Source organism: Sinohyriopsis cumingii, chromosome 18 (assembly GCF_028554795.1).
Source record: "Sinohyriopsis cumingii isolate HCF-2022 chromosome 18, ASM2855479v2, whole genome shotgun sequence".
NCBI classification, from domain to species: domain Eukaryota; kingdom Metazoa; phylum Mollusca; class Bivalvia; order Unionida; family Unionidae; genus Sinohyriopsis; species Sinohyriopsis cumingii.
In genome coordinates, this window is record NC_142978.1 from 30,683,592 (window position 1) to 30,698,859 (window position 15,268).

The window sequence follows — 15,268 nt, forward strand, 5'->3', positions numbered from 1 at the left end:
GGTAGAAGGTCAAGTTGACCCCGGACTTTGGCGCCTCTGGAAAAAAAGGCGGCAGATATATTTGATTCTGATTGGTTACGCTAAATAAGGGGCGTGTTTCCCATGCTAAATTTCCTAGTTTCAATATCGCCCAAATCGAATATTTTAATCAGTCTAAGCTTTTCTGCAAGAGAAAACAAGTCAATAGGACTTTGGGAGAATTTGGAAGAAATTCTCTCGTAAAACTGTTGTTGAGAAAAAAAATGACGAACAAATTTGGCGGTAGAAGCGAGGAACGCTTAAAGCTCAAGGGAGAAAATAACTCCTGCAACATATGGTGCGACGGATTAATTCTGCGACGTATGGTACGACGTGTTAATTCTGAGACGAATTCTGAGACGTATCCTGTGACGTATCTGTGAATCTACGTGCTACGCACAGAGTGAGGACCGAGAGAGGCAAGACTGACAAAAGTCGAAAAAACAGCTACAGTGGAAGTGGAGTGAACGAAGAAACAGGTTATGAAATCACACAAGGCATTGACTTCGATTGTTCACTCGATCCTATGATAAACTAAATCTATCAGTAAACAGATAGGCTACTTTATTTAAATATATTTGTGTTTTATTTTCTTTACTGTAATTCGGTGAACATTTTATATCTAAAAACAGTGTATATTCCTGATGTAATGAATTCTCACAGTTGTTTTATGTAATTGATTAAATTGTTTGTTTACATGTACGGAGGCTCGTGTTGGTTTGTTCTATATATCTGCTCAGATCTCTATCTATTCCACCTATAACTTCACCACTTATATTTATATTTACTCGAACCTGGCAATAACATCGAGGGCGGTCAACCTCTAGATAACGAAAACCAAAATAAGCGTCACGACACCACCGCCTTACATAGAATAAATCTCCATATATAAAGGAAGTTGTTGACGCCTCTTTTAAGAACACTACACTTAAAGTCCAGAGATGAATGCTATAGGCAAATGTTGTGTCGTCGTACTTTTGCTTGAGATTGGTATCGGGTGAGTTTATTAATTTAAGTTTTTGTTATTCGCGAGTTTTTGTCCAAAGAATGCATGTTAGTTGTAAAGCTCACGATATTAAAGTTTACTTTTCATGATGTGATGATCACAAGGGCGGAGGGGGCAAGGGGCGTGGAGAAGAAAAAGTGGCGGTTATGTTGTTTGAGCTTGCGTACGCTTAGCTGGTAATTTTCCAATCACGTTCTGATACTTAAAACTGCGGCAGAAATCTTATGGCATTACAAGTAATTACATATAAAATACACTGAGCAGAAATAATATAATTCTAAAAGAAAATTATTCAATCAAATGTGTTTGTATTTTATAGCATTATCCAGTTTATCAAGGGTCCAAATGAATATGAACATGTAAAGCTCTACCGTCATTTAGTTAGGTAATCATGACTTAATAACTGTTTAAATTGTCGTTATAATTTATGAGACGGAATAAACCAATACATAATCACAGATAAGAAATTATTGGCAAGATCTGAGATAAAACGATGTGGTAATCAAATGCGTGTGTAGGAATATAGGTCAATAATATCCCATCAGTATCTATCAGGTCGATAGACATTTACCCGAGACCGGAAAACTTAATGCATGTCTCACCTGTAAATGTCACAGTATCATTCATTATATGTGACCTTTGTATTATTTGCTCACATAGCGTACTAATATTTTCGAACATTAAATTACATTTCTGCAACCTTGGTTCCAATACGGTTGCACCTTTAGTTCCTAATATGTCTGCGTGCTCCGTTATCTCCGCAAACTATTACTCCTATGTGTCTGTGCGTTTCATTTCATCCGCTACTATCCAGATTCAGGAGGTCAAGAGTTCGAACCCCGACCGAGTCATACCAAAGACTTACAAAAATGGTACTAACAGCTGCCTCGTTAGGCGCTCAGCATTAAGAGGTTAGTTTTAGGACTGGTCGACCTGGTGTCAGGATAATGTCTGCGCCATGATAACCAAGTGCTAGATATCACTATAAACTACCACACTGCAGACATCGGAGCGATATGACTGATAAATTAAAGCTACGTTAAAAATCCAAAAATATCACACACACACACACACACACCCATCCTCTACTCCTCGTTCCAATATGTCAGGACCGCACATTACGCTCGGAATCTTTTCTCCCAGTTCTCAGTCAATTAAATTGTCAGCAAACGTTTGTTAAAATATGTCTGCATCCTGTCTTATATCCGCAAACGCTTGCTGCTGTATGTCCGAGATTTCATTGATTTCCGCAATTGTTTGATCACACTATATCTTCACACAGTATGTTCGAAATGTTTCTTTCAATATGTCCGCATGATCCGTCAAGTCTGTAACATGTTTCTGTATGTCCCGAAGTTCCATTACATCTACATCTGTTGTTCCAGTTCGTCCACAACGATTGTTTCAATAAGTTCACATGTTCGGTTGTGTTCTCAACCTCACATTTCAATGTACCAGTTCTATTTTATCTGCGAATGATCCTCCAATATATCTGCATGTTTCGTTATGTTTACAACCTTTGTTCCGATATGTGAATATATTCTTTTATGTTCGCAACTATTTGTGTCAATATTTCCGCGAGTGTCATTCAATTCACAAATTCCTGTTCCAATATGTCACCAGGCTTAATTTTTATCCGATTACGTTTGCTGCTATATATCCGCGTGTTCGATTATAGTTAAATATGTTTCCTCTGTCTCCCCACGTTCTATTATGTCTTTAGCCTTTTATCCTATATGCCCGCAAGTTTCCTTGTATCTGTATCTGTTTGTTCCAACATGTCCGCAACATTTTATCATTGCTTTAATGATCTGATAGTTGTTTTTTTTCTAATTATGCAGCTGCAAAAATTATCCCGCATAATTGTTGTTGCATTTGTTTCCTTTTGTTTGTGTTTTAGTGTTGAGAATGGAATCAATAATTTTAGAATTTTTCTTTCATACTTTGCATTAGCTGCGCGAGAGTTCTAGCGTCCATTGGCACTATCATAGTGGCGTCCCTACGTTGCCACAGAGAACATATCTTATGTTAATTGCCAACCTACAGACCCCTTTCTAAATATATGTTTTGTGAAGAGTTGCCCCTTTACACTAAGGTGAGGTGAAATAGCATGAACATTTAAGCTACAAAAAGGAAGCATCTCCCGGCGCCCTCCCCCACCCCCACCCCGAGCTTTATCTGGCGCCTGGGGACAACTGCCCCCACCCCGCCCCAGCCACCACTGATACTTTGCAATTAATTTGTTTTAATCAGGAATGTTCATCCTGCAGTAGGTTTGCTTCAGTACGTACGTGTGTGTGTGTTGTGCATCATTTCAACTACTGCCTCTATTAATTGTACAATCTTTGTTTATGCTTTCATGATCCTAAATTTATCTGTTCCAAACATGTATTTATATTTTCCTGTTTAGCTGCGAAATGTACTAAAGAAGTTTTAATATGTGATTCTCACGAAGTATGTATCGAATAATGCATGTACGTTTGTTTTAAATCAATCGTCACTGTGCAACATGCCTATTTTAAGTCAATACCTATACGGGAATCGTCTAGCTGTAGCGCTTAAGAATCACCATATGAGACGAGAAAATAGACACCCACCCACCCCTTGTCCCAACCACATTTATAATACAAATAGTAATGCTGGGCTAATGGAGGAAAATATACAACTAGAGAACATTGTTTAATTAGATAACTTAACTTTGAGGAAATATGAAAAAGTAAACCGCTAATGACATTTAATTATCTGAATTTTTTAAATATTTTGTGCAAACTGGCTTTAAAAATTCCAACAATCTACCATTCCATTAAAGATTTTATTTACTGAAGTGTGGAATAATGGATGGTGATTGATATTAAAAGCACACTGTTTAACATTTTTGAAGCGGTACAAGTACATATTATTCCATGTGACTGATATTTTCTGTAAACTGTCCCTTTATTCATCACAAGTACAAGTACATATTATACTAGGTGATTGATATTTTCTGTAAACTGTCCCCTTATTCATCACATGTACGTATCATTCCATGTGATTGATATTTTCTGTAAACTGTCCCCTTATTCGTCACAAGTACAAGTACATATTATTCCATGTGATTGATATTTTCTGTAAACTACCCCCTTATTCATCACATGTACATATCATTCCATGCGATTGATATTTTCTGTAAACTGCCCCCTTATTCATTCTGTAAACTGTCCCCTTATTCATCACAAGTAGAAGTACATATTATTCCATTTGATTGATATTTTCTGTAAACTGTCCCCTTATTCGTCACAAGTACAAGTACATATTATTCCATGTGATTGATATTTTCTGTAAACTGCCCCCTTATTCATCACATGTACATATCATTCCATGCGATTGATATTTTCTGTAAACTGCCCCCTTATTCATTCTGTAAACTGTCCCCTTATTCATCACAAGTAGAAGTACATATTATTCCATGTGATTGATATTTTTTGTAAACTGTTCCCTTTTTCATTACAAGTAGTTAACAATGTAGGATGGAGGAGCTTCGGACGTGTGAACATATTTGAACAAAATATTGCTGACATAAACAAACTTTCAGACATATTCGAACAAACTGTTGCAGTCTTACTGGAATGTACGGACATATCGGAACAAAGGTATGCGGTCATAATGGAACGTAAGGACCTACAGTTCCCGACATAATCGTGCAGACATGACTGAACTTTAAAATATGTTTGAACGTGCAGCCACTTTGGAACGCAAAATAGTCGATGCAACGGAACGAATTTCTAACTACGGACATAATGGAACATGTGGACATAATAATAGTTCTATTAGTGTAAACAGGGTACATTTTATGTGTTTTTATTTGCTCTCAAAGGATTACTGTGAAACTGAATCTTTGAATACCAGTATATATATGCCTTCAAGTCACTATTTAATTATTTATTTACATCAATTCGTGTCAATATTTATTTATTTATTTATTTACAGCATCTGTCAGGAATGATGAGACTTTTAAGGCATGCAGAAAGTACTTGACGTACACCATCCGGAACAAATTACAAGCACCAACATTCGAGTACTCGCTCCAAATTCCGTTTTGTCACGAGCCCTTCATACGTATAATGGAGAGAGCAGTGAAACAGAGTGCGAACTACAAGTAAGTGTGAAGGAGAATATTTTGGGTCATGTATTTCTTTTTTTGTTGTTAGTCAAATTCTTTTCACCGTCCAGTCTGGTAACTATTATTTAAAACTTGACTTCGTAAATTTATAACACATATAGAAAGAATATGCAGTTTTTAGTAGACAACTTAAATATTAATTGATGCATGGTAAAGTATAAAATGTATAAAGAAGGAAACATTGCTAATTATTTCAACAAATTGTCATCGATGCTGTTTATTTACAGATTTACCGCAACTTACTTCCCTAAGTGGGCCTATTTTATTGATGCCATCAATGGTGTTCAGGGATTTTATACCGTCAACCAGACTTGGTGGCAATTCCTGAAAGCTCCCAGTTCAATGCTTCCAGTCGGTACGTAATGAGATAACACGATAACACGGCTATAATTATATACACTATTACTTGTGTATAAAACAAATCTATTGTACTACACTCATGTGTTATCGAGTTTCGATACTGACAAATATTGTTAGCGAGTTCTTGGACGTATCGCGACCTTGGGAAAGCGATACCTACTATTTCCCAAGAATGTGCAAGTATACAAGTAACAGCAGACTCCGCACAACGTGTGCTTGTGTGATATATATATATATATATATATATATATATATATATATATATATATATATATATATATATATATATATATATATATATATATATCTTCTCTTTCCAAAGGTTTTGAACTACGTTGATTGATATAAAACTGTAAACTTGGATCTAATGGAGCAGTCTTCAGTTTCCAACAACATCACTCTCCATAAAGATTGGTTTGTTCCATTCGGTCTCATTCAGCCTGTATGAAATGATGCATTAAGGTTTATAACAATAATTCAAAATGTTGTAGCATTTGTTGATATAATAACAGCGCGTGGCACGGTTGTCTTTGCAAAAATTGATAAAGTGTTCTCTGGGAAAATAATATCCTGCATTAGGAAGATCTGCACTGATGTTAACATTTTGGTGTTTGTCAGTGGTGTTAGTTCTTGCACATTTCCTGTACTCGTGGTGTTATTGGTCCAAAGTCTTCGTCATAGTAACCAAATTTTAGCCGATGATGTAGCTGGGTGAGCAAACACTTGAAGGAACTTCCGTAAATTTAAGACACACTTAATCTGACAAATGACTGGCATTTGAAGATAAGCCCTCTATCAAAGTATTCGCCAGCATAAAAATAACTCCCAGTTCTTTTATAGTAAATCGGTTGGTAGGGATTGGGCCCTCTTGTTTAAAAATTGTAGATGGTTCCCCTACATACTAAGGTTCCCTGTCTCGTTCTAGACAGGTTTCTTGACAGCTTTGATTTTGAAGAAGAAAAAAGCGTCTTTGTATGGTGTGAATTAATCCAACAACAACAACGCAAATACTACTACTATTACTGCTGCTACTAATATTAAAGTTTATGTTGTTACAATAAGTATCTTATATTCTTGCATCTATTCTATTTCAATTATGGCATCAATCTTTAGCTTGTGAAAATAAGTCATACTTCTAATTCTACTCCACGAAGGACGTATAGAAACGAACCCCGATTAAAAAGTTTCCTTGTAAAAAAAATACATCCGATTCCGAGGAATCGTGAACCCCGATTCCGAATATAGGAACATCCTTAAAGCCAATTACAACTTCTGCCCTGGTTAGGACAGCCGAAAAAACAAACCACAAAGGGGTGGGCGAACGCTTTCATTCAATGGCATGTTTTGGTAATGACAGCGCTATTTGACATGCGTTTTGCACGATTGTGAAACACGATAAACATTAGACTGATTCAATTTCTGTATACTTTCAGGGGTCAGTTTTTATTATCCGAAAGACAGGGACCATATCATATTCAACTTCACCCAGTTCGGAGGTCACTAGGAATTAGGAAAAGGAAATAGACTATCATCAAGTCAAAGCCATTTGAGAACTATTTTTTATGCAGATGATCAAAAAAAAAATATGATGACAGATAGATGATATACAGATTATTTTTGTACATTTATTTTGAATGAGATGAGATAACAAATATTTGTTTCTTGTTGGGTTCTTTTTCTTTGTTTGTGGCGGGGGGTTTGTTATTAAATTAGAAAGATTTAAAGTGTATATGTGACAGTGTACATTTTTTACATTGAAAAAGTGTTTGAATAGAAAAATAAGCAACATAAACGGATGCAATTACCACACTAACTCCCCATACCCACCCACCCCCGGAAAATATGAAATGGTGATTAGTTCAGATTTAGCCCCTACATTCTAGTTTTTCACTACCAGCTCCTTGCTGTGACTGGCACATTTCGGTGTTGGCATAATGTGGGTATAGTGTAGAAATTAGACAGTTTTAGCCGAGGGGGTTGACAGTAGCTCCGCCAAAAATGATAGCAACGCAGGCCATTATGTTGCTTTGATGACATTAACCGGAATGCTGCTTTGTTTGATTAGCATACCTAAATCTCAGCGCGGTCTTCGAGGTTGATTGTGCTCGGGAAGGCTGGTTTCATCATATTACTTTTTGTTTTAGCAAGCTTGGAATATACCAGAGCGAAACCGTTGTGTATGACTCCGTGGCATGTGAGGTTTCCAAGACCCTTAGCAACAATGGCGTATACAGTTGACAAAGTTAATTTTGTTTTCATTACAATCAAACAAGTGCTCCATATCAAAGGTATCAAGCGTATGTAACGGATGCTACGGTGACCTGTGTTGCTGTCTGAGCGGGTTGCGCTGTTTATTGTGCTGACGTAACCATCATCGGCTGGGGTTGTGCATCCACTGTCAGTTATTGCTGTTTTTTCTCAAAATCGACATGTCTGTAGGTAATGATGTTACACTGAAGTGGATGCTAGTACCGCATCGTATCGACATAAAAGGAAGCTGTTAATGGTAGCCAGAGAGGTCTGAATACCTGGATCTTTTCATCGGTCATTCGCAAGACGTTCGTGGTTATACATCAGCAGAAAGTGCTGTAAATAGACTAAGCATAACCGACTAAAGGAAATGCATCATCGTGACCCTCATTTTAGCCCTGTATAAATATTATGTCTTTCGTACTTCTTCAACGTTCATTGCCTTAAGATCCGCAAATGTACGATGTCAGGTGATATTGTTTTTGCTGCACAAGAAGACACCATCTCAAACAGGTAGTCACACTGATGTGCTAGTTTAGTATTGATTTGGCACAGCCATAAACAACAACAGAAAAAAGTTTAAATGTTAACTCTCTGCTTTTTCTTTCGAGCTTCCAACAGACTTAAACAATAAAAAGAACAAAAGAAAAACAAAGAAGAAAAATAAACCCAAAAACAAAATAAAAGTATTCTGCATGTTTACCATGAAGGGCATGTGTGTAAACCGGTTCATGTGTGCGAGGTATTTGTTTTGGATGTTATGTCATATTTACGAATTTTTCAATATACCTGCCCATCCTTCTTCACTCTATCCCCCCTTGAACAATTGTGTAGTACGTAGCAATTTAACGTAGCAAACAAAGTAAACATAACCTGAACCCATCTGCCGATCGCACAGACGCGGATTAAATGCAGTATAAGATTTAAAAACAAGATCAAACTGTATTTATATCATTGATTTTAAGCAAACAGCATGCATCCTGAATTACTGATACATTATACTGTGACAAATCTGGTTCTGTGCTGTTCTTAGTGAGAGCTTCACCCGGGTAATTTGTGTGAATTTGGGAGTTGCTTTCCAAACAGCTTAGGTGTGATTATTTGTGCAATATGAAGAACAAATCTAATTTTAACCTGTGATAAAAGATAGAAATTCTAATGCTACAAAAGAAAACTAATTTGGCTTTGTGTAGCAACGGCAATAATGATTAGGAATAATTATTAATCGGATAGTGACGTTTCAAATAAACCATTACACACTTTCACTCGTGGTCTGTGTATCTTTTGCTAAAATTAATCAAGAATGGAAACTTTAATCATTAAGGGCTTTGTAAAACTTTGTGTCAGTAGCGTAAACCGTTTCACTAGTATGTGAAATTTATTTTTGCCATATTGTTTCATAAATGAACGTTTCCGTTCAAAAGTTCAGAAATTGTTAATGTGGTGTACAATTTTCTATTTTGCTTTAGGAATAAAATACTAAAACGACTAAATTAAATGGGTTGTCAGTAATCAGTTTTCCTCACTCTCTCTGACAAGTTTTTTTGTGGCTAAGTCTAACTATAGAGTCCTTTGCGTATTTCTACCCAATGTAAACATAACTTGTACTTTGTTTTACAACGTGTCTGGTTTACATTTTTCCCTAGAGGTTTTATTGGCAATTTTATTAGTTTTTTTTTCATTGCTTGCCAGGATGAGACAATTTGCGATAGGCTTTGACATAGACAGTTCGGAATTAATTACAGGTTCCAGTATTAAGAGTACACACTGCAAATATCAGTTTGTCACCAGCTTTAAGAACTAATGGAAAAGAAGTGAATGGAATAGTAACTATATATGGGTGAAGATGAGACTGTTTATCCTATATTACTTTTTCTCTGGCGAGAAAAGATGGCTTAGTTTCTGCAAATTATGGAGATTTGTCGTGCAACACACCACATACACACACAGCGAGTAAATATTTAGCTTGCATATCTTTTTAGGAAACTAATACAGAAAAACTCTTACAAATTATATTATTTCAACGCATTGTACATTATGGTGAATATTCATTTGCACGATCATATTTGTGCTTTTGATTTGTTGATTATAATCTTTGTATTGTAACCAGATATTAGGTAGGTCAGATAGTAGTTTCCAAACCGCGTTAGTAGTCTAGAACACTGCACTAGTCCCAAACAGAATCCTGTGTTAAAATGGTAAAAACATTCTAGATCCAAACGGAAATTTAATATTAAGCCGTTATGTGAAATTGTATTGGGACAAGATGCATTGTTTTTAATTGGTTCGTGGGTTTCAAATGAGTCTTGCTGGTTGAACTGTAATAATATAACATGTTGGGTCTGTTCAGGGAGAAAATGTAACACTGTATGAATGTGGCCTGTATAGTAGGAAATTTAACATTGTATCGTTACGGTTTGTCTGCCATCTAGTTAAAATGAATATTGCCTCGTAGGTTTCTTGTGTTGTAACTGTCTAGACTCTAAAGAAAATATATTTAATGGACGTAAAGTGTACCAGCCTAACTGAAGGCGAGTTGTGCTTTTTGTCCCCACCCCACACCCACAACAAAAGATACAACAATCAAAAGAATCCAAAGCCATGTAAAGTTTTCATTCACCGCTTGCTAGGTCCTTAAATTTGTTACAATTCTTCTAGCCTTCAGTTCCCGATTTGGTTGTTAAATTTGTTGCATATTTGCAAGCCCTCTTTTAAGTTGGGGTGACAAGTATCATAACTTTACGAAACTTGTTTCAGGACCGGACCAAACTAATGGAATCCATAAATAATCCATCCTTTATACTGTAAATCAAACGTAGTAAATTATAATTATTTAGCTACGGTTGCCATTTTTGTAACTTGACAAATATATGGTCATACACAGACATTGAAGCTGATCATCGTAGAGCTCGGATATAATTTTGTTTCAAGCCAAAATTTAGAGAGGGAAAGAGAGAGAGAGAGAGATAAAGAGAACATAAAATTAAAGAATGTTTGAAAGAAGCAAGTCAAGGCTATTTAAAAAAATCAATATTTATTTTGGAAACAAACCCCGATTATTTAAAAATCAATCAATCAAGATATAGGGAGGAATAAGGCTAGGCCTTTCTCAATTATGAACAAATACCAAAAATTAAACATGAACTAATTTGCAAGGTTTACAATGCTGTAGGGTAAAGCTAGATTCCAGTGACGTCATTTTGCTTGAGCCAGAAGGTAATTAAATGCCACGGCACTATTTTTCACAGATAATGATAAGTAATTGGTTCATACTTGACATTTTTGCTGTACAATTCTGTTATATAAGATGATGAAGGTTCAGTCTCAGCACTTTTGTTGCAAGACAGCCTCGATGTGTTTTATCTCTAGTGAAGTCAATGGAAGTACGGAATGATTGTCTTATATCACTTTTTCAAGATTTTCTTTTATGAGGGTCAGTGCGTCTTCTATATACTCCTCTGACTTTTTTTCATCAGTGAACACTTGTCGTGTTACATTTGGCTATTATAATCAATTTGAAAACCATAATAGTTTTGTTTGGTCAGGTGTGATTTGTTTCATCCAGATGGTGGCGAGTAAACATGACAATTCCTTTCTTGACCACCTCAAAATTATGAATATATCTTTCTTTTTTTCACGAGTTGCCTGTATCTGCCTTTCTGGTTAGAAAAAATAATCTTTATTTAGTCCATGAGTTTTTGTTTCATATTTCTTTTCTTATTCTTCTCCACTTAATGGCTTTGACTACATATGTTCCGAAAACAACGTCCTGCACATCTAGGCATAGAGCATACAACATAAACGACGACGTTCACTATTCACTATGGTCAAAGCAAATTAAAGTTCCACACCAAGCTGGTCAGATTTTACAATGTAAAAATGTCCTTCGTCGCTGCCATAGTCTGGAGTGAAATCAAATGACTACAAATAATATCTTACTGAATCCTTGTCGTGAATCTTCTATATCTGACAGGCCGGTGGGACTAGGACAAGGGTAAAAATGTGGTATTCGCTGTTCGTACCAAAAATGGAGTCCATCGTGGAGTCGTATGTTTTTCTTTTAAAGTACAAATGTGATCTCTTTCCAAGAAAGTGTGTCATTTGATTTCATCACATATGGATAAAGCGGTCAATCAATCGATCGGAATAAAAGAACAGGAACTTTTAACAACAGTCCTATCAGTATGGATAAAAATTTGCTTCATCGAACGAACATTTTTTCTTTTGATTGATTTGTATTTTTTCAACATTTGTTGGAGGACATAACAATGCCATCCCAATTGCTGTTTCCGTCTCTCGCTCAATGGAACCGTTCCTTTCAAAACGTCAGACAACTTTCACTCATGATATCGATTATTTAGTTTTCGTATACAAAAAAAATTGCCCCTTCTTATGCTAATATATGTATGTGAAAACTGGAGGGTCAACTTATAGCATCGGTTGAACTTACACCATACCAGTGGGAGCGCTTTATCGATGATATAGAACTGAACTGGCAACATGGAAGAGAAAGTCTGGATGATTTCAAAGGCAAACAACTTCTATCCCTCAGTGAAATTCATGGCAGAAGACTCCAGCTAAAACCACATTTTCCTGGACACAACAACCAGAGTGTTAGAAAACAAACTCCATACAGATATCTACTCGAAATCAACCGAAAACACTAGTATCTACTCTCAAGCAGTTGGCGTCCAAAACACTGCATTATGAACATCCCATATAGCCAGGCACTGAGGATACACATAATTTGCTACGACGATGAGACATTCCTAAAAAGGTCTGAAGAGCCATCCAAGCATTTAATTTACTGAGGCTACGACAAAAACTTGAATACTGAGGCAACCCAAGGGGCTAAACAAACAAACCGCGATGACCTACAAAAATATGGAAAGAAGGAAAAGGCTGATAGGATACCGTTTATCCTGACCTACAATCCAGACAACCCCAAAGTAAGTAAAATCATCGTGGAATCGTCGGACGCACTAAAGTTGTTCCTCCCTAACAAACCTGTTTTAGCCTACCCGAGACCAACTAACCTCAAGGACATCCTAGTCAGGGCGAAGCTAACGCCAATCACTTATCAAGACCACCCTAGTCAATCTGGCCCCTGTAGCGATGAAAAGTGCAAAATCCAGTCAACATATGATAGAGACCAGGATATTTTATTGCACAGTGACTAGAGAAAAACGAAACATACAGGGTCAAAACAAAACGTGCAAAACAGAGAATGTCATTTATCCTATCACATATAAGATCTGTAGCCTTCAGTATGTCTGAGAAACTGAAAAGCTACAGAAAAGGATCAACCTTCATAGATCTAACTGGATGACAAAGAAGCTTTACAGAAACCCGGTTGCAGAACACTCCTCCTCCCCTGGCCACACTTTCAGTGATATAGCACTTATTGAAACTGCTCACAACCACAACTGGAGTTCCTAAACCAGGAAAGAAAAGGAATCTTACTGGATACGCCGCCTTAGAACGTTGAAACCAAACGGTGTAAACCATGAAGACTAGAAAAAGACAGCCATATACAAATAAAATTATCTCTTGCAGCCGATAAATTTAAATAATTCCCAAAATTTGCATAATAGCCTATAATGACTACTGTAACAATGAAGTATCCTGGATATAATCTGCGCTTACATAAATTTACATAAAATAACGGATGTCGTTATGGCTTATCGATTTCTAGGTCAATACAAATATTTTCCACTATCAGCGACAAGTCGAAATAAACCATTTGAAACATCAAAAAGTTAAAGGTTTAATTCCTGTAGAAACAGCCATGTAAAGATTTGCAACCATGACCGTTTTTCTGTTTTATTTGTTTGTCTTGTCTATATTTTGTATTTGTCTTTGAAATAGACTCATTAAAGAGTCAAAAGCGCTCACGCCAAATAGATCCTAGTTTCGCACTGTTCGTTGTCAGCTTATTTCATTTAACTTAATCAATCCCTGACACACGTGATCCCTTGCTGGATCCAGTGCATTTGAAAGGATTGTTATTCGCCATATATATATATATATATATATATATATATATATATATATATATATATATGAATGATGTCTTCATGCACATGTAGAAGAGGGGTGCAAGTTATTGTCAGAAAGAAAGTGAATGAGAACGATGGTTTGTATTATTAACTTGTTTGATGAGATTGTAAAATGAAATGTGCATGCACCAGCCTACTCTTTCCGACATCGTTAGAGTCAAGAGGAAGATAGAGAGTGAAAAGACAGAATACCCTAGCTCAGTCGTGCAAATATTACAAAGCCAAAGTATATGGGTACATAATTAAAACAAAGACAAACGTTGTGTTTGATGCTGGCCACTTTCGTGTTTTTGTAAATGATATTAGTGAACCAAATATTTGCTATGTATTTACAGCTTAAGATAACTATGTGGACAAAGTCTAAAGCGTAAATGTGCTAAGAAATTGAACAATGAGACATATCATATAATACAGAAATTTTTTGAGGCTGCAACCGCCATAAACAGAAATACAGCAAATAGAGCTTCATGTATTTCTGGCAGCCACAAAAATGTAGGTGGGGCAAAGAACAAAAATGTCCAGCATCAAAGAAAAGATCAATGTTGATCAAAATTAAACCGATGAATTCTGTATTGCCGGGGCAGTAGAGCACCCTCTTACTCCCCGGTAGTTAGGATATATCCAGCATGTATGGAAGATTGGGAAGAAACTTTAAAACGGATGCGCGTACTTCCTGAATGCGCTGTTGGTCTTCCGGAGCTGTTAGAGTATCCTCGTACGCTCCTGGCGGTCGAAAAGGCAGGTAGACACAGATTAGTCCGGGTCGAGTGAATGATATCCCAGCAAACCAACGAGACCTGAAAGAGGAATTAGCACACACGGCGGAATGGCGATCTTAGAAAAAGTGATTGAAGGGTTACAAAGCTGAAACCTTTTTGCCTAACCTTATGCATTTTTTAAATGCATCTAAAAGGGTCATATTGGTTATTGAAACTGATAGAGAGAACACGGTCAAATTGTCAGATGTGAACTCTTTATATAGCGTCCAAGCCTGCTTATATGTGGTTTGTGTAGCTGGGTGTAGGATGTTCTTAAGCAAATGGTCAAGCGTACGCTCTAGCTGGGCAAGGTTGGAAGAAGCAGAATGCTGCGATGAGGGTGTGAGTCCGCATAGGGAGCCATGGCGTAGAAACACGAAACCTGATGGCGAGAAAGGGCATCGGCGAGTCTGTTACGTATACCCAGTATAAACAATAAATATCAGCAACACCAACATTAAATTCACACAATCAGTACGAAACCTAGGTGTTACTCTGGACAGTACTCTCACATTGCACCAACATGTCATGAACATGTGCAAGGATGCATATTTTGAGCTGAGACGCATCAGCTCAATTCGCAAATATCTTTCAGCTGATGCTACTAAAACACTTGTGTGTTCATTAGTACTTTCAAGACTGGACTATTGTAATTCAA

At 36.7% G+C, this 15,268-nt stretch overlaps 1 protein-coding gene and 1 long non-coding RNA gene across 2 annotated transcripts in view; one reads left to right on the top strand and one right to left on the bottom strand.

Moving 5' to 3' along the window:
- The first annotated feature begins 589 nt into the window (after nucleotides 1-589).
- On the top strand, nucleotides 590-9,058 carry LOC149776311 (cobalamin binding intrinsic factor-like). Its single transcript, XM_089942794.1, has 5 exons — nucleotides 590-1,015; nucleotides 1,344-1,352; nucleotides 5,001-5,159; nucleotides 5,411-5,538; nucleotides 6,977-9,058. The coding sequence occupies exons 1-5, from the start codon at nucleotides 960-962 to the stop codon at nucleotides 7,045-7,047; spliced, it is 423 nt and encodes a 140-aa protein (XP_089798920.1). The 5' UTR covers nucleotides 590-959; the 3' UTR covers nucleotides 7,048-9,058.
- A 1,752-nt stretch (nucleotides 9,059-10,810) lies between these two features.
- LOC149776312 (uncharacterized) overlaps nucleotides 10,811-15,268 on the bottom strand; it is a 33,722-nt gene continuing 29,264 nt past the window's right edge. Inside the window, exon 4 of the long non-coding RNA XR_016416296.1 lies at nucleotides 10,811-14,649. This is a non-coding gene — a long non-coding RNA (uncharacterized LOC149776312). The remainder of the gene's footprint in view (nucleotides 14,650-15,268) is intronic.

Coding starts and splice junctions, on each gene's coding strand:
- LOC149776311 (XM_089942794.1), top strand. CDS start 960: ATGAATGCTATAGGCAAATGTTGTGTCGTCGTACTTTTGCTTGAGATT. Junction 5,160..5,410: donor AAACAGAGTGCGAACTACAA/GTAAGTGTGAAG, acceptor GTTTATTTACAG/ATTTACCGCAACTTACTTCC. Junction 5,539..6,976: donor CAGTTCAATGCTTCCAGTCG/GTACGTAATGAG, acceptor GTATACTTTCAG/GGGTCAGTTTTTATTATCCG.